Genomic DNA, 24,078 nt, shown 5'->3' on the forward strand with positions numbered 1-24,078 from the left:
AATAATTCAAATATCACTTCAATCCCTCGATAAATATCACTTTAATCCCTCGATAATTTGTCAAATTTTACTTTAGTCCATCGACAATGATAAAAAAACAATACACACACGCATCGCAGGTGCATAGTGACTAGTTTTATATTATGCTGGACTGTGTGAGTGACTAGTTTTATATTATGCTGGACTGTGTGAGTTGTAAATACACAAACAAATTATTTTTCTTATAACTAGAATGAATAATAAATAATAAATAATCAATATATTTTATTTGAAAATAATTACAAAATTTATGGCTTGGAATCTAATTGTTAGGATGAATCGTTTATCACTACGTCAAAAACTATATCAGTTAGCCAATGTGCAACTTTATTTTTTATACTCGTGATAACCCAAAATGCATCTACTTGAGTGCAAATAGATCGTGTTGTTAGGCTCATGAGTTCGAAGATGTGTATGTTTATCTGCTAACATTGTATCATAAAGATCAGTCGAAATTTTTTACTAGCTTCAAACCTGTCCCCAGTAGATACATTATTATCCGTTAAAATTTGACATCGTTCTTTTACGACTCACCTAAAAAACTAGATAAAGCGTCGTAATGTCAACAACTTGACACCCAAAAACTTCCCCATATGTCACTTATCTCAGTACTATTCTCACCTCACGTATGTTTAACTCAACACCAATATTGAAATTTTAGAAAGAAAATGGGGTTTTCTTCTAAATTTTTGTTTAGCCCGATATAGTTTTACCGAGGATTGTTTCGTGCAGTTTTCCTTGAATTTTATTACAATTGAATTTCTTCAAATTTGGCATCTTTGTGCCTCTTGTTATTAAATAAGTTGTAAACTATCCATATTAAATTCATAATATTAAAAAAAATATTTTAATAATTCTAATCTGTCTTTAATTTTACTATTAAAACCACTTCAAATATATTTCTTTTGAATCGGTAATTAATATATAAATATATTGTTTTATATTATTGTATACTATATTATTATTAATATTATATAAATAAAAAAGAGAGATGATAAATAAAATAAAATAAAATAAAAGAGTACCATGGCTAAATTATTTAATTAATAAAATAAAAAAATATCAAAAGCAACTATGTACAAAGAACCCATCATCCTCCTCCATCCACCTAGAACATACACGCAGATTTGAACTCAGCCCGCATGGCGGCTGCGGCTGCGGCTGCGGCTGCTTTCACTACGACAATTAACGACCTCCCTGACGTCATTCTGTCTAATATAATCGCCGCCGTGTCTGATGTTCGCTGCCGAAATTCGGCCTCAATCGTCTGCCGCAAGTGGTACAATTTGGAGCGCGCCACACGTGCTTCCCTTACCCTCCGCGGCAACCTCCGCGACCTCTTCATGGTCCCCAACTGCTTCACATACGTCTCCCACCTCGACATCTCTCTTCTCTCCCCATGGGGTCACTCCCTCGCCGCCGCCTCGGACCCTAAGCTCATCGTCCGCCTTCTCCACAGGGCATTTCCTTCTCTGTCTTCCATCAAGTTCTACGTTCGAAACCCCTCAACTATCCAGCTCATCGCTCATCAGTGGCCCAATCTCAAACACGCGAAGCTGGTCAGATGGCACCAGAGACCTCAAATATCAGCCGCCGGTGATGAGCTCAAGATCTTGTTTCAGGAATGTGGACAATTAAAGTCTCTTGATCTTTCGGCCTTTTATTGCTGGACGGATGATGTGCCTCCAGCTCTTGAATCATATCCGTTACTTGCCTCGAATCTCACATGTCTCAATATTCTGAACCCATCGTTTTCTGAAGGTTTCAAAACCGATGAGATTAAGATTATCACCAAATCTTGTCCAAATTTAAGGGAATTTCGCGCTGCGTGTACGTTCGATCCAAGGTATATCGGATTTGTTGGCGACGAGGGTTTGGTTTCTGTGTCAGTGAACTGCCCAAAGTTGTCACTTCTTCACTTGGCTGATACTACAGCTTTATCGACTGCCAGAGGTGATCCGGAGCACGATGGATTCACTCAAGACGACGCGAAGATTAATGCTGCCACTTTGATCGAGGTATTTTCAGGGCTTCCATTGTTGGTAGAACTAGCTTTAGATGTTTGTAATAATGTACGAGACAGTGGTCCAGCCATGGAGGTTCTCGACTCGAAATGCCCCAACTTGAGGTCCCTTAAATTGGGGCAATTTCATGGGATTTCGATGCCAATTGAGTCCAAGCTCGATGGCGTAGCTCTCTGCCAAAAGCTTGAGTCACTGTCGATTAGAAATGCGGGTGATTTGACTGACATGGGATTGATTGCAATTGCCAGAGGGTGTTGTAGGTTGGCAAAGTTTGAGATTCAAGGTTGCAAGAAAATAACTACGCGGGGGATGAGGACTTTTGTTTCTTTGCTTCGTCAGACGTTAGTCGATGTCAGAATCTCCTGTTGCAAGAATCTTGGTGCCGCATCGTCTTTGAAGGCATTGGAGCCAATTCAGGATCGAATCGTGAAGCTTCACATTGACTGCATATGGGATTGTGCTGAAGAGCTCGAGGATGTTCATGGGATCAATGGTGGTTTTGATCTCAATGTTTTGGAGCAAATGGAAGCATCAAAACCCCCTGGTGGACATTCAAGCAGTTACTTTATGAGTTCCAGTTGTGACTACTCGGGCATGGGTAGTGCCCCCAAGAAATGCAAATACTCAAACAATCTCGACTCTCGTTATGTTGGCTTCGATCTTAACGATAATGGCTTCACATATGAGAATGGATTCGTGGAGAAAACATGGGACATGCTTCAATATCTTTCTCTGTGGATCAAAGTTGGCCAGCTTTTGACTCCTTTATCATCTGCAGGACTTGAAAATTGTCCAAAGCTGGAGGAGATTCGAATCAAGGTTGAAGGAGATTGTAGGGAGTTATCAAGGCCCTCTGAACGTGAATTTGGGTTGAGCATTCTAATGAACTATCCTAGCCTAAAAAGGATGCATTTAGACTGCAGCGACACCATTGGTTATGCCCACACTGCACCTTCCGGGCAGATGGATTTGAGCCTTTGGGAACGGTTTTATCTGTACTGTATAGGCGATTTGGGTCTAACTGAGCTGGACTACTGGCCTCCACAGGACAGGGATGTTAACCAAAGGAGCTTATCTCTTCCGGCAGCCGGATTACTGCAAGAATGTGTCGGGCTCAGGAAACTTTTCATACATGGGACGGCTCACGAGCATTTCATGATGTTTTTGCTGCGGATACCGGATCTAAGAGACGTGCAGTTGAGAGAGGACTACTATCCTGCACCAGAGAATGATATGAGCACGGAGATGAGGCCAGACTCGTGCAGCCGTTTCGAGGCTGCGCTTAATAGGCGCCGGATTTCTGATTGATGCAAACTGACTGTGATTACAGAGGATCAAGGAGTTTCTTGAATCAGGATAGTTTGTTGATGTTTTGGTGGTCTGTTTTGTACCCGTTTACAGTTTTGGCAATAAAGTCTCCGAGCGTTCTGTGTTTGAGTTTGGGGGCGACACGTATAAGTGCCGTAGATTTAGACATGAATAAGCTCGACTTTCCGATTGTGTTTCAGTTTTACCTTTGGATTATAAAATATAATCGAAATCCTTGAAAAAATTATTTATATTATCTGTTTTTAGTTGGAAATAACAACAGTCTGAAAATATAAATTAAAGGGAACAGGAGCTGTCGTTTTGAGACGCAAATACATTAGCATTGGCATCAGAGTCCAATTACTCAATCGGAAATTAAAATCAACCCACAATCATAGTTCATAAAGACTAAAGATTGTCCCACAAATTTTTATACAACACAGCCTTTAAGATACAGAGCATAAAGTTGAAAATTTAAGTGGGTTGTTTGAGGTTTGGTGTGTTAGTGGTCCTCTAAGCCAAAGTCGTGAGATTTAATTTTCTTTTCCCTTTTTTGCCCCAGCCCTGATTGAGATAAGAATCTTGTATAGAACGAGTAATAATTTGCTCCTAATTGAGTTGATCGAGGATGTGAAGTTTGAGTCCAAAGTCTCATATTCCAATCTTATAAAAGTTTGTTAAGAGTCTTCTACAAGTTTACCTAGTGTGTGTTTTGTAGGCTAAATGATTGGAAATCGTTACAAAGGAGCGATTTCATTCGTTTTGAAGAAATGAATATATTTCTAAAATATCATTTTTAAAAAATTTAATAAGTTGGTGTCTCTAATGATCTTACCGAGTGCTCAATTGCACAATTACCAAAATAGTAAAACCCAAAATCTCCAAGTGATGAATTCACAGAGTTAGATATCATGGCCGATAAATTAATTTTCAATTTCCAAGAATTCATAAAGTTTCATGAACGTTCAATGATGCACGTGTAAAGCTGACTTTTGGAGCCATTACTTTTAAAAAACAATAAGATTATATATTGATTAATTAAAATTAGATCACATGATCCAAAAATGGGTGACCAGTAAAGTCAAATAAACTTGTGCTAAACTAAGTAATGTAATAAATTTCATAACCATGGCAAGACTTTAAATTTCGTACGTTAATATATATGTACAGTATAACCCACTGCTATATGTTCTTGCTTTGCGCATGGTGAGCATCTCTGTCCAGTTTAATAATCAATTCCACTACAAATCATATTCATATTATAAGGATGCTAATCTGATCTTTCCTTTTGTTGCTGTTTTACAGCTTTCATCGGCAATAAATGAGAGCCCATCAGCATCTGTTATATGATGTTCGCTCAATAATTTGGACCGATCGAGTAAGGCATTTCAAGATTGTCACTTTTCCGAAGGTATTATCTTTCTGCCAAGATTTTCTAGAGAAATAATAATGGGTTTACTTTTGTTGTTAATTTATGATGATTAGCTGTTGATATATGTCGGGTTGTTGGTTTTTCCCCCATTGAATTGATTTTCTGGGTGTTTGTTGTTGCCGCAAGAAATCTGAACCCAGAAATATTATTTATCAGCCTCGAAGTTGGAAAAATTGGGAGGAGTCGCAAGTGCTAAAATATATTCGCCTACTTTATTTTATATGAAGATTTTCTTTAAATTATGAACAATGTGTTCTTGGAGTGCCCCTGATGCTCATTGTGAATTTTTATATCTGTTTTCAAGTGAGCTTAACTTTCAGCTATTATTAGCTTGTATGCTTCAAATTCTTGTATCGTTAATCAGATATGTATAAAAATAATCGCATACGAATTTTTCTTGCTTTCGGTTACATCAAGTCCATTTTCATCTGTCTATTAGAACCTAAGTCAAATAAAAGAGTCATTACTCAATATATCTATGCTTCGTTTGTAGATTTATGTCACCATCTTGAGGTTGAAATGGGTTTTTTTTTTCTCTAAGCAAGAGATATCATAATTACCACTATAGACGTCCTCGTTGCAGCCTGACCCTTCGATCCATCAGTGCCGAGAATCTAGAGGTGGCTCCTACAGATTCAAGAGATGGCTCCGTCATGTAGCACTTTTCTCCGTAGGTTCAATAGGCGGCTCTCATGCACGTAGCACTTTGCTTGCATAGCACTTATTTCTCGGTGTTCCTTGCCGGTGAATGTAACGTCCCATATTCGATATTTGTTCCTACCGTACCAAAACGAGTCTTCCAGCATGCTTATATACTCATTCACACGCACCCTAGAAAACTTCCCTGGGGTTCACCAATCCCAAAATTGTCCCAAGTCAAGCACGCTACTGAAAAAAGATGCACCTTCTTGATATGAGTAGTACATATCAAATCTTTTAAGCCCTCCTCAACTGAACATTCTCATACCTGAATAGTTTTGAAATCCCTCTCCTTCCGGTGTGATATGGATTCATTCATGTTCCCTCCGCCTAGAAGCTTGCCAGGAGCCGCTAATTATCCGTGCAACCTCATGGCACCGACGATCACCCCCGCCCTCTTCATCCCCGGGCCTCACATGCCCGCCAGCTTCAGCTTGGTTCGTCTCCGAACCATACCGTACTAGGAGAGGTCGGCTCTAATACCAACTGTAACGCCCCAAATTCGACAATTGTCTTCACTATATCAAGACGAGTCTTTCCAGCGTGCTTATGTCCTTATTCACACGTACCCTAAGAAACTTACCAGGGGGCCCATCCATCCCAAAATTGCCCCAAGTCAAGCACGCTTAACTTTGGAGTTTTTATGTGATGAGCTACCAAAAAGAAGATGCACCTTCTTGATATGAGTAGTACACATTAAATCTTTTAAGTCATCCTCAACTGCACAGTCTCATACATGAATAGTTTCGGGATCCCTCTCCTTCCGGTGTAATATCGGTTCATTCATGTTCCCTCCGCCTAGAAGCCTGCCATGAGCCACTCATTGTCCGTGCAACCTCATGGAACCGACGATCACCCCCAGCCTCTTGAGTCTCGGGCCTCACAGTGACCGGCTCTGACACCATTCTGTCACACCCAGAGCCCAGGCTCTCGCCTGTGTGACTGCACAATGTGCTTCTATAGCAACTACTTCGTATTTGTCATCGCTTTACGAAAATGATTAACTCAAGTTGTTATAGAAGTCCATTGTAACCAATTATAAACTCATTTTAAATATTTAATTTTTAAGACGTGTAACAAAAGGTATCACACTGATAATTCTGAACTTAAATCAATGGACAAAATCCAAACATCTGAACTTGAGGTGAATAGGACTAACTCAGGTAATGAACATGTTCAACTAGAGAACCGTGATGCATCATCAAGTTGTAGTGCACCTTTTCCGTTTATTGAAGAACAAGAAGTTATTGGGGTTCCTGACGAAACAAAGCACACAGGGATTAATGCCAAAACCTTTTAGGAACTATTGGCTGATCATGGCAGTCCAGAGGAATCAGCGGGAGTATCTGCTCTGGAAAAAACTCTCTATGTAGATACCATGAAGAAAGTGGAAACTGAAAGTACGGCTTCCTGTTCTCCACTGACTGAAGAAGATGCTAATGGAGTTCCTTTTTCAGGAGAAGTCCCAATAAAGTAGATCAAATGGAGTTAATAGATATATATTACCTGAAGCAATCAAGAAACTGGATTTTGGGTATGAAAAAGGGGAGTTACCTCCGGATGGTCACACATTTGATGGAGTCAGTATTGTATCTGAAATGGGAAAATTGAACCCCAAAGGTGTGATGGATGTACCAGAGGCATACGGAGAAAATGAAGACATTAACATCAGTTCAACTATGACAAAAAATGTAAAAGTTATGGACAAAGATTCTTCTGAAAGTTTAGATGATCGGCAACCAAAAGCAGTAGCTCTAGAAAAAGGAACTCGTCCAAATGACTCTCAATTTCTGGTTCCCCCATCTTTGCCAAAATGTCCATCAGATTCTTGGCTTGGGCGTACTTTGCCTTCCATTTCCATGAAGAAGTCATATCTTCGTTCATCTGTTGGTGTGGCAACCAATCCGCAAAATCATTGTCTTAAGGCACCTAGAAGTGATCGTGTTATCACCTGGGAAACTTGTGTTAAATCGACAAAGGTGTTACAACACCATTCATGTCTTTCTAAAGCGAGCTGTTTTGTTGCTCACTTAATTATCAAATGTTTCTAGTAGTTGATTTCATGTGTAGGGAACTAGTAGTTGGCTCACATTATTGCTTGCTTTATCAGGAACTCTTGACCCCCATACCAGAAGGTAAATGATGAGCCGTTCTTGAAGCTACGGCTCTTGTACAGCCGTTTTTCCAGCAAGTTTGCCGATCCAATGTCGATACATATACGATGTAAATTGAATAGTTCTTCTCTCCACAACTGTAGAGGTACTGGCTTTGGCTTTCAAGGAGGCTAGTGCCTCCCTTCTGGTCACGCTTGTAATAATAATCCTGTATAGAATTAAATATCGTTCGGTTCAATGGTTGCTATTTTAGTCCATTCATACTTTAATAAACCTCTGCGGTACCTGCAACCGACATTTGCGGAATCTGGTCTCTTTGTTGATCAAATAGTTGCCGGGAAATTGGCCTTCAGTCCCCAGCCGTCGATTTTTTTTGTGTTCAGTCCCTGAGTACTTTTTTAGTACCACATTTCCAAATGAAGTATACCACATTTTTTGTATGACATAGTACCACAATTTTGTGGGTAGGGAGTAAACCCAAAGAAATGTTTTGATCGGGGATTTTTCACCAACTTCCCCAATAGCTGCTGGAATATTATGAATTCTTCTTTCATATCATTTGGTAGACTTAGTTGGATCTCTCACAGTTTCATGTTCAATTTCACATCTTACTATATGTAAATAATTCATTTGATTTTTAATTATTTAATGAGTAAGTTAAATCAAATAATTAAATATGCATTTGAGAGCTAATGAGTTGTAAATATAATTTGTGATTAGCAGCTTCTGAGAATATTTTTTCAATTTATTTATAAAATAGTAAATTTGACTACACTTAAATGTGGTTGTTAGAATGCTACAGACCCATCCATTTTTAAAAAAAATAATTATAGAGAAAATTACTTTTTTAGTTCTATATATTTGTCTTTTTGCTATTTTGTTTTCAAACTTCAATTCGACATTTTTTTTCTTGGCAATTTATTTGTTTATTTTCAAAATGACGTTAATGTGACGTCGACGTAGTTACGTATCACTAATGACTAAAAATTGGAAGATACAGGATCTAGAATGAACTTCGATAACATAACCCATAGATGACCATAATAAAAAAAATACATGTACAAGACCAAAATCACGATTTTCCCAAAATTATATTAGAAAATGATCAAAGGGCGGTTAGGTTAGGTTAGGAATATCGGAGTAGCCATAAAATCCCTACTTACGTTGAGCTGCATTAGTTACCACATTGGATACTTATATATCGAGATATATTTTGCTATAGTATACAGTGATATTTTCTATCTAAAGTAGGAATCATTTACAATATGCTTTAATTTTTTTTAGTCCTCAATGCTTGTGGGGTTTCTTGAACTCAGGGATTAATCAGCAAAAACATCAACACTAATTGCAATGAATTTGGTTTCGATAGCGAAAGGGAAACAGATATCTGCATATGGAAACACTCAAATGCACTTTACTTGCTTACAAGCCAAAACACAAACAAAGATACAACAGAACAATGAAAATCTTTCAATCCACACAAGCTCAAACCGCACACAGTACTGAAGGCTGGCTCACTGCCACTTATTGTACATGAAGATATAATAGTAATCTTGCATGCTGAGGCAAGACAGAGTTTAATCACGGCAAATTGTCGGATGAAATCGCTTCGGGTTTGGGCACATCTTCGGCATCGGCCGGCGCCAAAATCCATTCTCCCTTGTCATCAAGAATCATACCTTTGTTCTCCACCACCCACCTACTACTCGGAATCAAATACTCCTCCTTTAGGATTCCACTCGACTTATTCACCAACGCCAAGCTCCTCTGCACCTTCAATTCAAACGCCTGTTTTGCTCCATTCCAACCTGCCACAGTGTGCAAAAGCGCTTCCAAATTATGCCAGTCCAAAGGATTAGTGCTGACCTTCAAATTTGGAGACTTGTTGTTATCAAGTTCCAGCTTAGTTCCGAGGCTTCTGTATCCCAGTATTTCAAGGGGATATTTAGGAAACAAATCTTGTTCGTTCTTGATGTGCAGAACTTTCAGATTTGGATACTTTTTCACTCTTTCCACGAAATTCTTCTCCCCCACACGAGGACAACAAAACACGACAGCCGTAACCGGGCTATCGGTGATCCCGTTTTCCACGAGATCGAAAGCAGATAATGTGGCTAAACTACCACCAAGACTATGCCCTGTCACTAAATGCTCATTTTTTCGTCTTTATACTGGTTTCTCAGTTCTTGGATCTTTGACCTAAGCTGTGTCCTTGCGCTGAATTTGGTGAAAGAAGAATCAGGATTGCTCGAAACGTATAGTTTCAACCAACCGCCCATAACTTTAGGCAATTTTTCATCGGCTTCATCACTAGTCTCTTTGTGTAGCAATTCATCGATAACCTCAAGCCTGGTGTTACAACAAACAAAATAGAAAATTAAACTAGCAAGAAAAGTCACACGACTAATTTGCATACATTACGATTGCTGAAAAATCTCAATTTTTTATACTAAAAGTAGCTATCACAAATGCCCCGTAAGTAAAGGATAGAAGTAAAAGAAAACCCTACTTTTTCCTTAAAAACTTGAAACCACAGAAAAGTTAATTCAACAAGTTAGCTCCTCGAATAAATTTGTGTCTTTAATTACGGGGAGTAATATTTCTTGTAATTTATCTATTAAGATGTATCTCTGATATTCGTGAAGATGTTTATCAAACACAAACGTATTTACAAAAATTTCATAAATGTAGGCAAGAAATCTTTTCATTCTTAAAACGGTAACTTTACCCATCGACCAAGTCATTCACCCACTCGTAGCCTCTGATCGTGCCACGCCATGCGATATAGATTTCGCGGCGGCCTAAGGCCTGGCTAACTTCATCCGTGGTGACAGCAATATAACCAATCCAGTTGGATTCCCGGTCCCAAGAATCGTGAGACAGGGAATGCAAAAAAATGGCCTGGGCGAAACTGACTTCCGAGGTGGCATAAAGGAAAGATTGAACCTGATAATCGGAAGCCGATTCGAGCTTAACTTTCTGGAAAAATGATTTCTTTCCGTACCTGCTGCTGCCCGCGTATTTGGAAAATTCGTCACTGTTGAAGGCGTCGTAGGTTCCTTGGCAGAAGTTGCCGCATCGGAGAATCAATTTCCGGAGGCCTTCCCAGTCCTTGCTCCCCAATAGTTCTTCCCATGCAGGTTCCACAGCCATGCTTAAATTATATATCTATTATTTTCAGGAAACAAGATTTGCAGAGATAGTGTTAATTTTAGGTCGTAGGCATGCATTACATTCCATGCTGGGGTTTAAATAACGGTGATGCATGGCATAGTTGAGGTCTTGAGGACTCCGCGTGAAATTAATTTAGAGTACGTACTCTGATCATTAGACATGTGATTAATATGGATTTGGATCCTTGTGTTGAAAATATAGCACCAATTATTGTGCATTTTTTACATGATTATCTCGTTTAATCTGATAACTTTTTAAATTTACCTCATATGGTGTGATGTTCACGAGATGATCATGTGATCATCTCGTGTAAAAAAATACACAGCACTAAATGATATGTTTTCATACAGTGAAGATCCAAATCCGATTAATATGGAGGTGATCGAGCTGCAGCATTTGGCTGCGAGTCCGCTTTTATCATTATCTGATTTAATGATAAACCATAATCCTTTTAAGTATTTAAACTTTTCTTATGATAAAAGTATTTTATAAATTGTTTAAAATATTCTCAAAATTATTGTGTTATATTACTGTTTTTTCATAGTTTGTTTTTATTTTATCGGTGAATTCTTGAAATTTAATTATAAAATATTTTTTAAAAATTAATATATAGATTAATTTATATATAGCTTAGCAAAAAAAATTAAATAATTTCAATTCATGTGAATTTATGAACCTACTAAGTTTCTAAAAAGGCCACTAATAATAAAAGACAAAAAAACAAAAGAGATTAAAGTCTATATTATACAAATTTTAATCTATATAATGAAAGAGAAAAGAAAATGACAAATTTAGATGTCATTTTACTTTTTTTTATCTTCAATTTTGTTTATATTTATTTGCACATGTGTAATATAGATTTATTCTTATTATATGAGTTATACACGAGAACATCAGTGATTTTAAACAATATTCGATGAGTTCAGTAGGTTCTAAAGGAAAAATGCCTCAAAAAATACAAACTAATTACTAGATGAAAAACAAATATTGACAAGTTGCAGTACTAAAATCTAAAACAAACCAATTTACAGAACTAAAATTGCAATTTTCAATCAAATAAACCTCATTTTTTATGTATGTGGTATATGTAATATGAATACATGCATCGATGTACATAAAGTTTTTGACATCAATTCTACTAAGCCCCGATATAATAATTTATTTAGGATAAATGTTTTTGCTTGCCTTAATCAATGAATATGCAATAAAATATTTCTGCAGGGTGTTTCTGTTTCCGAAATCGTTAAGTCAAAAACAGTTTAGACTGCATGTATTTGGATAATAATAGGTCTCTTGTGAGACGGTCTCACGAATCTTTATCTGTGAGACGAGCCAAGCTTACGGATATTCACATTAAAAAATAATATTCTGAGCAAAAAAGTAATACTATTTCATGCATGATCCAAATAAGAGATCTGTCTCACAGAATACGACTCGTGAGACTGTCTCACACAAATTTTTACTTTTGGAATAGCTAGATCCTGTTTGGATGAAATTAGTTAAAAACACTCTATTGGATGATTATATTGTTATTCCTTTGCATTTATTTTAATCACGACTTCTAACGCCAATGATGGAAACCTCTGTAAAGTGACTTCTTTTGGAGGCTCAAACCACAAACTATAATTTGATCATGTGTTAATATCCATTATATAATTATTTGTTCTGTCGGTGTACGTACGTTGTTTTCAAGTCTTAAGTTTCGAAAAGAAGAATTCAAAATATTACCTGCAAAATATTTCATAAGTTTAGCGTCAATAAATTAATTTTTAGAAGGACTTAACCAATATTAAATTCAGTGGAAGAAAATTATTTTAGGAAAAATAAAATAAAATATATTCCTCTCAAAGGTCACCCAATTACATGAGAAAAAATCCTAGCTAGCCTACTGCATATGTACACCAATCCATTGCCCGACTCCTGCTTATCCAGCTTTCTGAAAGCTCTATAAAAATAAGTTCGATGACGACGTTGTCCGAAATCATGATTCATGTGGACCAATTAAGTTGTATACTGTTTATGAGATCCTGTCTATATGGGCACTACGATCACTTCATTTCAATGGGTAAGATCTTGTTACACATACAATTTCAAAAAAAAAAAAGTGGGTCCTATATATGCATAGGCAAATCTTGATCATCCATCCTATCATGGGACAATACTCATATGGATAGCATGAAATACACGTTCTATACCGTAATTAAATTTAAAACCTGCCTTTTGTCTTTTGTCTTATCTATATACGTGTCTCGATGTACGTACATTCGGACGACAAATTAAGCTGCCCACTCTCTAAGATTAACTGTAATGAAAACGTTTCCTCGTAGAAAACATTCTTTTTGGAAATGTCAACATGAAATGATTAGATTATAAATAAAAATGAAATTATTTAGTTAATAGGTCGTTATAGTATGTTTAAATATAAATATTTCAATATATAAGTGGATTTAATTTATAAATTAATAAAGAATTCGGAATATCATTAAAAGGGTGAAAATCTCCCAGGTTCCAATATATATACCCACACTAACGCCCAATGCATACGCATTGAACGTGTAACGTATAGTTGTGGAGGAATTATGAACCATTTAAGTTGTAAAAAAAATTTCTTTTATTATTATAATTGTTACTGTGTATTTAACATTAAATTTGTTGTCAAATCAAGTGTTTTCGACTTTACCAAAATCAATAGTGCGTAAATCGCTCTTCTAACATAGTAGGAGAATTATTGATCTCCAACAATCCTTTCACCCAATTCCCATTAATTGCATTATCTTTGCAATCGATCAGAATCGAATAAATGACATTGACTATGATGATAGTGATCATAGGATCGAACATTGATTGCTTTATCAATAATTATAACTCGTGATATTGGTGAAACTTCAATTTTTTATATAGTATAATAACTCAAATATCACGCGCGTCAATCATCTCATGCAGGAGAAATATTTCTCCCCAACATTTTCCTCTATTTTCTCATATTTATTTTTAATTTGTTTAACTAAATGTTAAATTCCTACATATTCATCAAATTTTTACTTTTTTATTTCAGAAAATGAAAAGGTATGCAGTTTTAAATTTTTGTTTGTTTGTTTGTATATTGGATAAGATTGGGTCAGCGTTTGGGACATAATTCCTAGTTTTCGTTTCAGTTATCTTTTTCCTTTTTCTCTTTGAATATGTCTCTTTGTGAGACGGTCTCACGAATATTTATCTGTGAAACGGGTCAATCCTACCGATATTCAAAACAAAAAGTAACACGGTCTCACGAATATTTATCTGTGAAACGGGTCAATCCTACCGATATTCAAAACAAAAAGTAACACTCTTAGCATAAAAAATAATACTTTTTCATTGATAACCCAAAAAAGAGATTTATCTCACAAAATACGACCCGTGAGAACGTCGCACACAAATTTTTGCTTTTCTCTTTACCATACCGATGATCAAAATGTTGTGTACGATGTAATAAAATAGTAAGTGCATAATAAACTTATTATTATATTTTTAAAAATTAAAATTCAATGTATTTTATTTATACTTTTTATAAGAAAAAATTTATTACCTGAGAAATAAATTAGTGATTTTAAAACATACCATTTAATGTTCGATCAAGAATTGAAAAAATTAGAAAATATAGAAAAACCACGTAAAAAGATGAAATGATAATCGTTTTATTATCATCTTGCCTAGTAGCATAAATAACATAGATATAGCTCCAACGACAATTATGTGGAAAGGGGCATTAATTTTTTAATGTAATTTACCGAGAAAATTATAATTTTAGTCATGTAAGTCGAGATGTCTTAGGTTTTAATTATATATCCTAGTCAATATTTGTTTTCATCCAATAGCTTTGATATTTTTTTCATAAGCTAATAAATCATTGAATATTGGTAACGCGGAAAAAAAAAAACTTGTTTGACTTTATTAATATTTGACTAATTCAACATCTTAAATTAAATATGGTTGTTGGAAATGCTACAGGCCCATACAATTTAATTCAATTAAGTATATCAGAAACTGAAAGGGCGGTTGGGAAATTTACAAGTTGCCACAAAATTAATTCCTAGTAGTTACCTTATCGAAGACTTATATATTTTGTAATATATACAGTGATCTTTTCTATATATCTAAATCAGTAACCTGCCACAACTCATCAAGCAAGGTGGGACGCATTTTGATGGGTCGCAAAATTATTAACTCAACACATCTATTTTATGTGATGGGGGGTAGGCGGAGTGGTAAAACCTCGAGGACCTAGCCAATTTTGTGTTGGGACAAGGCAAGCCTGCCCACATTTAGCGGGTAAAGATATTACTAATTAACCCAAGTAACTTATTTTATCATTTTTATGTGACTGTCGGGCATGGAACTGCAATGAATTTGGTTTTGACAGCAAAATGAACATATACATTTACATAATGAATTTACTCACATTACGCAATTTTCTACATGTGTGTGTGGAATCTAAGCCCTAAGGCAATAAATGACTGGAGGTGTTTAAATGGTGAAAGAGACTATATATGATAATTGAGCACTCTACGTGGAAATTTTGGGTACATTGATTAATAGACACGTGATTAGCATGGAGGGAAACCGACCCGGTCCAATTTTTGTTATGGCTTATTTTTTTGTGGCAACTACGAGATTGAATTATTATTATAATTTGAGGTTTTGGTTTCTTCATATATGATAGTATATTGTACAAATTGTGAAACGGATAGACATGTGATTAGCATGGGGGGAAACCGACGGGGGTCCAATTATTTGTTATGGCTTATTTTTTTGTGAAAACTACCAGATTGAATTATTATTATAATTTGAGGTTTTCGTTTCTTCATATATATATGATAGTATACTGTACAAAAAGTTGGTCTATTGTACAACGGTTTTACGGGTTTATATCCGTGAGACGGATCAATCTGATCCATACATATAATGAAAAGTTATTATTTCGGCATGAAAAGTAATAATTTTTCATGAGTTAGGTCGGATCGCAAATCCATCTTATAAAATTGATTTGTGAGATATATGATCACGCAGAAGTTTTGTGTTGGACAAACTATTTCGTAGGTACATAACCGAAGCATTATTTAATAATAGTTAATCATAAAATAGGGTTAATTTAACAATATCATGCCAGGATCCTAGCTACATCAAATTTACCTGAAAAAAAAAATCAATAAGTTGCATTCTTTGGCTAAAAGAACCAAGCATATGTTAATTACTTGGAATTAAACAGCAGCAAAACAACTGAGTATCAATTAATTTACGATGCATTTTTTTACTACACGAGGGTGGGGTTTTTTTTCCCTTCACATTTACTATGTATTTCGAGGCCATATTTATGTTCCAGTTATGCAAACACGTGTGAAAAATGGTGTCTTAGCTTTGTTTGGATAAAATAAATTAAGCAGATTTCTAATAAATAAGAATAATTATAATTGATTGATTTGATATGTATTTAAATTTAATTTAGTGCAGTTCAAATTATATGTTTTTCAAATTATTCCCAAATTGAATGAATCAATTTCTATCCTACAATTAATACAACATATATATGATCTTATTAAGACAATAAATGTCGTTTCCACTCTACCTGTTTTGATCGGGACGAAATAATTGGTTAATGAGATCCTACCTATATGGGCATTACACTCACTTCATTTCAACGGGTAAGATCTTGTCACACATACAAGTTCAAAAAAATAAAATTGTGTCCTACATATGCATGGACAAATCTTGGTCATCCATCATATCATGGAGCAATGCCCACATGATTAGGATGAAATAAACCGAAATAATTTGTCACTGTAAGATTGATGGAGTACAAGTGGAACACACTGGTAAAAAAAGACTTTTCAAAGCTATAATGCAAATAGAGTGGACCCAAAACCCTAAGTTGAACGAAATAACATTAAAAACTCATTTCCCCATTTTTCGTTCCATTATTGGATTTTTTATTTTTCGGGAAAATAATCTTTGGTCCATTGAAAATTTATTTATCTTGGGTTTTGTTCCACCAAGTTTCTAGATTTTTTCAGTGCACAACTTGTGAATTTTTGTGGTTTTTAGTCCTATTTTGCTTGAGTTGTGACATTATATATTGGAAAATAAAGACCTTGCACTAGAAAATACTGACGTGACATCGAAATTTTTTAACTTGTTCGTTGTCACGTCAGTAATTAGAAAAAAATAACCGAAATTAAAAGTTAGCGTATTAAAATTAAATTTTAATCGTGTTTTTAATTAAAACACTCATTATGATTTTAAAATATTGAAAGCATATCGTTGTTGTTTTCAAGCGTTACCCATGCAAAATTTATATATTTTTATATCTTAAAAAAACACATACATCACAACGTATAAGTTTTACGAACTGAACAAGTTAACACAAACCTCGTAAAAAGATAAATGACAATCGTTTTATTATCATCTTGCTTAATGAATGGCGTCAACAGAATAGATACAGCTCCGACGACAATTTATGTGGAAAAAGGCCATAGACTTTTAATGTACTTTATGGTATTAGTATCACTAGATATTTAATTAATATAAATCCAAAATAGGACAATTTAAGTATAACAAGATGAGTCGACGTTATAATTGTAATATTGCTGAACTGCATTATTGAATAGTACTTACCAAGGATTTCACGTTACGTCAGACTATTTATTAGCGGTGCAAACAATCATCAAACCACACGAAGATTTTGGATACATGGGAACCATTACGGCCGAGATTGGAGAGTTGATGAAGGGCCTTATGGTATCGCATTTATACCATATCAAACTATCGATTAACGCGATGTCATATGCTCTGGTAAAATTTTTTATTTCATCTTCTGCACCTCTATTTTGGATGTCGGGTGATTTTCCGTCTTGGTTTGACAAACTTGTAACCGTTGACTTTTGATTATTAAATAAAGAATGCAAGTTTTCACAAAAAAAAAAATACTTATTTTGAGATACATTTAATTTGTTAAAACAAACAGTACTAGTCTTTTCTATCTAAATAAGGAGTCATTCATATGCTTCAATAAAAAAATGATTTTAGGCAAACCTTTTTAAAATCTTGATCCATAATGGGATTCTTGAATTCAAATTTAGCAAAAGCAATAAGAATGGAATTTCATGAATTTTGTTTGATAACAAAAAGGAATTCAAATTGCTATTTTATCATCTAACTTGAGATGTTTTGATATTTAGTCATGTAACTTGTCAATGTTTGGTTTTCATGCACTAACTTTGATGTTTTTCGGATTTATTCTTTTTTAAAAAGCGGCTAATTCTTTTGAATATTATTTGTATGACGTCGATGCCCTTCTACTTAGCTCGTATAGAGAGAATAAACTTATATTACACACACCAAAATAAATCTAAACAAAAACAAATGTACGTGAAAATAAAACAAAATGACACCCAATATTTCAAAATGAAAAAAAAAAGTTTGTGGTTTCCCTTTCCTTTTGCTTAGATAGATTTTACTTTGTATAATATAAATTATATTCTTGTTATGTGAGCCATGCTTGAGATTATCAGTTCAAATTAATAAGCAAAGTGTGATAGATTTAGTAAAGATCAAAACCAAAAAAAAAAAGCGAAGTCAGTGGATAAAAATCAAATATTGACAAGTTATAAGACTAAAACGAAAAATAAAAACAAATTATAAGGCTAAAATTATAATTTTTTCGCATGTATATTATTAGGTGAATGACATATGATACATGTTATTCAAACCAAACCAACTAAACCAAACCAGACCAGACCAGACAACCAAACCAAATAATACACGCACACTCCGACAAGATACTTTGCAGTACCACATTTTTTACAACACCCAACTTATTAGTGCCTTGAAACACCTTATTCCACATAAAACATACTTGTAACATTACAACTTGTGGGCAAGAAAATTCAAGACAGTCAGCCCTGATTTCCGTCCACGTTCTGGAATTCGTGTTCCGGCTCGTCTTGCACCAAAACCCATTCTCCATTCTTATCGCGAATCATCCCTCTGTTGTGCTCCACCCACCAGTGAACCGGGATCAAATAGTCATCCTTGAGAAGGTCAGTATCCCTATTCGCCAATGCCAAGCTCCTTTTCCCACTCCATTCAAACGGCTTGTTATCCCCATTCCAACCCGACACAACGTGCAACAACCCCTGCAAATTATGCTCGTCCGCGTAGGTCTTCAGGTATGGAGATTTGTGTTTATCAACTTTCAGCTCGACTCCAACGGCTCTATATTCCCACGATAGTGTTTGGGGATACAAAGGAACGATATCATGTGTGTTCAAGGTGCGGAAAACTTTCAGATTTGGATACATTTTCACTCTGTCCACGAAAACCTGATCCCCGACATGAGGACTAGCACTAACGACAGCCGCTACACGGATATCTCTGATCCGATTTTCAACGAGATCGAAAGCAGATAATGTTGCTAAACTAGCACCAAGACTATGCCCTGTTGCAATAATGCTCAGTTTTTCGTCTTTATACTGGTTTCTCAGTTCTTCAATCTTTTTCTGCAGCTGCGTTCTTGCACTTAAGTTAGTGAAAGTCGAATCCGGATTGCTCGAAACGTACATTTTCAGCCAACCAGTCATAACTCTGGGCACTTTTTTAGGGTCCTTTTCACTAGGTACCAACTCTTGGGCAGAAACAAGACTTGTGTAACGACAAACAAAATAAAATGTCAATCCATATAGTAAACAGTTATTGCATAAAACAGCAATATCATGACATTCCAAATATCCTTGCAAGCTCGTTTGTTATTCATCAAAAAAACAAAAACCTCGTGTGTGCCATCCTCGAATTTATTTTTTTTTTGAAAAATAAAATAATAATAATAAAACATTGATATACAGGTATTATAAATATTTAGTATGTTTGACGTATATTACTAAAACTAAAACTGTGGTGAAATAATACAACAAAAGTATGCAATTTTTTTTTTTTTTACAATTCATTGATTTAAAAAAAGTTGAAAACAGAAATAATAAAAACTTTAAAAATATTATAACAATTAAGTTAGATTTTTTTTTGAATTAATTAATGAAGTAAACTAATAAATAACAAAAATAATCGCACCAAGAACCCTCAATAATTCCTAACAATATTAAATTTAAGTAAGACAATACAAGTATATAACATATCGACATAATTTTATTTGCAAGACCTATGAAACAGAACCACATGATATGACTTTTCAAGACAAAAATGAAGATACCACTAAAGAAAATGCAGCCTAAAAGCTTAAATCACGATGAAAACAAATAAAAAAAATGGTTAAACCATAACTTTATCACAATATATATCTAATTTTTTATTAATTTATACAGTAAAACAAGATTGAAGGTTGAAGTACCATTAAAATTCTTATAAATAATAAAATGAAAAAAAAAGGTTACAATAAAAATACATAAAATAATAATTGCAATCCGGTATCTTTGAGAATTAAAAATTATATGATATTTCTTTTAAATAGATAATTATTTTTATATAATATTTTATAAACATAATTTATTAAAAAAATGAGGGGGGCAAGTGCTTCAACCTAACCACCCACCCTCAAAATAACATATGGAAAAAAAATTGAATGGGGCGGGTACTGCCCTCCGTCCCAGCTTATAGTCCATTCTTGCCTTTGGCTATAGGATTTCTTCTTCTCGGTTATCTATTGAAAGGGTATAATTCGTGGAATCCATAACGATTTTAGTATACACATGCTAAGCATGTACGTATGCGACAATTTACTTTAAAACAGATCGTTAAATTATTCTCTCATTCGTATATATAAATTTTTCATTCGCAACACAGGAAATTTTACCCTTGATCTAAGTCATTCATCCCTTCGGCGAATGTGACTGAGCCACGCCACACGATGTAGATTTCTCGGCGGCCCGAGGCCTGGCTAACTTCATCTGTTGTGACAGCTATATAGCCAATCATGTTGGACTCCCGGTCCCAAGAATCGTCCGACTTGGAATTATTAAACGTGGTCGAAGGGGAGACTAACTTCGTGGGGGCGTAAAGAAAAGCTCTGACTTCATAATCAGAAGCCGATTCAAGCATCACTTTCTCGAAAAAACTTTTCTTGCCATACCTGCATGGGCACATGGAAGATGAGATTTCAAGTGATGCAGTACACTCGTACATGATATTTTATTTTCAGATCAAGTATACAAGGAAAATAACATTTTCAATGCATATACATTAACTCTAATCTTTGAATTCACAAGATTTATTCGAACTTCCTAGCTAAAGTTGTAGCACATAAATGATTTCAACAATACCTGCTGCTGCCAGCGTACTTGGAACCTTTGTCATCGTTGAAGGCGTCCATGGGTGCTTGGCTAAGGTCGCCACAGTGGAGGACAAAGTCCCGGAGGCTGAGGTTCAATGGGTCGATAAGCCCATCCCAGTTCTTGCTCCCCAATAGCTCTTCCCATGTAGGTTCTGTAGCCATCCTTAAATTATGAATATAATCTAATGTAGCAGATACCACACCAAATTTATATATCTAACCTTTTAAGTTTCAATCGGCTCTTCAGCCATTCTTAAATTATGAATATAATTTAATGTAGCAGGTATCAAACCAAATTATAAATCCGAATTTTTAAGTTTCAATCGGCCACTTGGGTTTTTTTTTTTTTTTTTTTTTGAAAGGATTGGCCACTTGGTTTAACACCTTTGAAAATGATTGATATTTCTCTCTCTTAGGGGGCCTTTTTTAGCAAACTATTTATTTAACACAAATTTTAGCACGCGGTAGATGATTAAAATCAACATTTCAAATAATTGAGGTATAAAATATTATCGATGATTGATTCATAATATCATGATTGCGTGCACATACAGCCAATTTCTTTTTTATTTTATTTATGCACTCTTATTAAAAAAATTGAAAAATTAAAATTTTATAAAAAAAATGTAAATTTTCTGATTTGTAATAAGTTGTTTAGATTTTCTTTGCATAAATTTAATTTTTCGTGGGAAAAAAAGAAATAGGGGGACTAAAAAAACAAAGAAATAGTATTTTTAAAATTCAAAAACTTACATCAGAACTCTATTTTATCTCTATTATGACTTATATATATTCGATAAACACTTACACATACCACATAATAGAAATGACATTTAATATAATCTAAAATGTGCTTCATTGATTTTTGAGTAAATTATTGTGTGTTTGGTTTTATAATTTAATTGGTAGCAGTTGGGTAGTTTCAACTTCACTCAACTAAAAAATTATGAAAGAAATATTTTGGTAGTATTTTTATATCTCATTTTTAAAAATTTGAAAATAAAATATGTTTCACTAAAATGTCGCCAACCCCATCTCTTTTAAATGTATAATATAGATAAATATGATTTTTTTATAGCCGTCCTAAGTTATATTTATTCAGTCAATTATCTCCACGCATTTCATGGATAATCAGGTTACTGTAGAATGCCTTTCGCGCCCGGCGTCGCGGTCCGGGCGCCGCCTAGGCGGCCGATTAATATGGTGGAGCCTAGAAGTTTCGACTAGCCTAAAATCAGTGCGGTTTTGGACCGCCCAGCGCTTAGGCGAAGATTTTTAGAACACTGTATAGGTTAATCAATTATGTTATTATTTTGGTTGTTTTTAAAAAGAATACCGTATGTTCCAACGTAAGTGAGAATGAAAATCTAAATATGACCCCCAAGAAATGCAAATATACCCAAACAATCTCGACTCTGGTTATGTTGGCTTCGATCTTAACGATAATGGCTTCACATATGGGAATAGATTCGTTGAGAAAACATGGGACATGATTCAATATATTTCTGTGTGGATCAAGGTAGGCCAGCTTTTGGCTCCTCAAACATCTGCAGGACTTGAAATGTAGTGAGAATGGAAATTTAAATGCGACTCGCCTAAAGTTTTTGGTAGCATTGGAGCTAGGTAGGTCCTAACACTCCAATCAACTAAAAAAATTATGAAAGAATATTTTAGTAGTATTATCTATAGTCTGTAAATTTTGCGACAGTCTGACGGATTTTTATACGTAAGATGAGTTAATTTTGACAATATTTATAATAAAAAATAATATTTTTGACATAAAAATTAATATTTTATCACGAGTTTCCCAAATAAAATCTACGTCTCACAAAATTTTAAAATTAAAACTATATAAGATTGTGATGTGTTTGCTGAGCATTTATTTAGTCATAAAGGGTGAGTACCCTATATTAACTGTTTTTGGTATGTCAAGGTCACCCCAATTTTTTATTTTTTTTTACCCAAAAATTCAATTAAAGAGCATATTATGTAGTTTAAATCCTCCAACCATTTTCACTAATCCCGGCAGTTAGAGATAAAATTCTAAACGATTTATCACAATTCTTCAGAATCCTATCTAGTCTTAAATTTAAAAACTTGGACCCCGATTTGTAGACACCCTATCTAATATTCAAATTTAAAAACTTACACCAAAATATCCATTTTCATCAGCAATTTATGTTGAATATATATATAGTCCATGAATGCAGGTTTTTCTATCTTCGTTGCATTCTTGGATTACTACTCTATGCTCTTTTTGACATTCGTTAGGTGCTTTTGGTGTCTTAGATCTTGAATATCTTTGTTTCATGTTTTCATTTTGTATATATACTTGTTCGAAATATTATTCAGAAACAGATTTTTCGAAAGTCTATAATATAAAACGAGATCAACGTGATATGTATTACATATGAATATGATCGATGGTGAGAAGTTGAAATAGATAATTGATTATTTGAAAAAATATAGAAAAAAAAAACAATTTTGATTATGATTATATTATTTTTATTTGAAATGTAAAACAATAATTTGATGAGCTCAAAAAATTTGGGCTCGGTGTGAGTCCAAAAAAATAATAATTTTTGATTCCCTTTGGATATAATTTCTTTCAATCACGGATTATTGTACTTAAATATAATTTGAAGTCAGTTCAGTGGAGACTACCCTTTCCAGATAAACTCTACGTTGGGATAACTTGATATTAAATATTAAAAAAAAAAAGTGTTAATGGGAAACACGTTTACTGCTAAACACGTTTTCTGCTTTGTTGATACACACACTCACATATGGACACGAATAAAATAGCTACAAGCGGTTACTGTAGTTCATTGAACATTTCTGTTTCCTTTCCATGCTTTGTACTCGTCTGATGGTTCGAGCTTACATCAATGGAGATTATTTTGTTCAATCACTTTATGTTTTCTAATATGCTATCAGAGCATTCAAATCACTAAGCTACGATTGTAGTTTTCT

At 34.6% G+C, this 24,078-nt stretch overlaps 3 protein-coding genes, 1 long non-coding RNA gene and 1 pseudogene across 4 annotated transcripts; 3 read left to right on the forward strand and 2 right to left on the reverse strand.

The window, feature by feature from the left end:
- Positions 1-1,097: 1,097 nt before the first annotated feature.
- Positions 1,098-3,500, forward strand: LOC142526408 (F-box protein MAX2 homolog A). The gene has a single exon (XM_075630775.1). The coding sequence runs from the start codon at positions 1,182-1,184 to the stop codon at positions 3,369-3,371; it is 2,190 nt and encodes a 729-aa protein (XP_075486890.1). The 5' UTR covers positions 1,098-1,181; the 3' UTR covers positions 3,372-3,500.
- Positions 3,501-4,454: 954 nt separating this feature from the next.
- Positions 4,455-7,854, forward strand: LOC142526971 (uncharacterized). Its single transcript, XM_075631670.1, has 4 exons — positions 4,455-4,577; positions 4,677-4,782; positions 6,655-7,481; positions 7,613-7,854. Exons 3-4 carry the CDS (start codon positions 7,101-7,103, stop codon positions 7,643-7,645), a joined length of 414 nt encoding a protein of 137 aa, XP_075487785.1. The 5' UTR covers positions 4,455-4,577; positions 4,677-4,782; positions 6,655-7,100; the 3' UTR covers positions 7,646-7,854.
- Positions 7,855-8,987: 1,133 nt separating this feature from the next.
- LOC142526302 (phospholipase A1-IIdelta-like) lies at positions 8,988-10,859 on the reverse strand (annotated as a pseudogene).
- On the forward strand, positions 10,575-21,482 carry LOC142526304 (uncharacterized). Its single transcript, XR_012815219.1, has 3 exons — positions 10,575-10,715; positions 21,190-21,421; positions 21,468-21,482. It is a non-coding gene; the product is annotated as an uncharacterized LOC142526304 (long non-coding RNA).
- Positions 18,471-21,339, reverse strand: LOC142526303 (phospholipase A1-IIdelta-like). The gene is made up of 3 exons (XM_075630600.1): positions 21,095-21,339; positions 20,629-20,904; positions 18,471-19,466 (listed from the first exon to the last, which is right to left on the reverse strand). Exons 1-3 carry the CDS (start codon positions 21,265-21,267, stop codon positions 18,722-18,724), a joined length of 1,194 nt encoding a protein of 397 aa, XP_075486715.1. The 5' UTR covers positions 21,268-21,339; the 3' UTR covers positions 18,471-18,721.
- Positions 21,483-24,078: the final 2,596 nt, after the last annotated feature.

The sequence above is a fragment of the Primulina tabacum genome, chromosome 15, assembly GCF_025594145.1.
Source record: "Primulina tabacum isolate GXHZ01 chromosome 15, ASM2559414v2, whole genome shotgun sequence".
NCBI classification, from domain to species: domain Eukaryota; kingdom Viridiplantae; phylum Streptophyta; class Magnoliopsida; order Lamiales; family Gesneriaceae; genus Primulina; species Primulina tabacum.

Coding starts and splice junctions, on each gene's coding strand:
- LOC142526408 (XM_075630775.1), top strand. CDS start 1,182: ATGGCGGCTGCGGCTGCGGCTGCGGCTGCTTTCACTACGACAATTAAC.
- LOC142526303 (XM_075630600.1), bottom strand. CDS start 21,267: ATGGCTACAGAACCTACATGGGAAGAGCTATTGGGGAGCAAGAACTGG. Junction 20,905..21,094: donor AAGTACGCTGGCAGCAGCAG/GTATTGTTGAAA, acceptor GTGCCCATGCAG/GTATGGCAAGAAAAGTTTTT. Junction 19,467..20,628: donor ATGAATGACTTAGATCAAGG/GTAAAATTTCCT, acceptor TCGTTACACAAG/TCTTGTTTCTGCCCAAGAGT.
- LOC142526971 (XM_075631670.1), top strand. CDS start 7,101: ATGGGAAAATTGAACCCCAAAGGTGTGATGGATGTACCAGAGGCATAC. Junction 7,482..7,612: donor CTTGTGTTAAATCGACAAAG/GTGTTACAACAC, acceptor TTGCTTTATCAG/GAACTCTTGACCCCCATACC.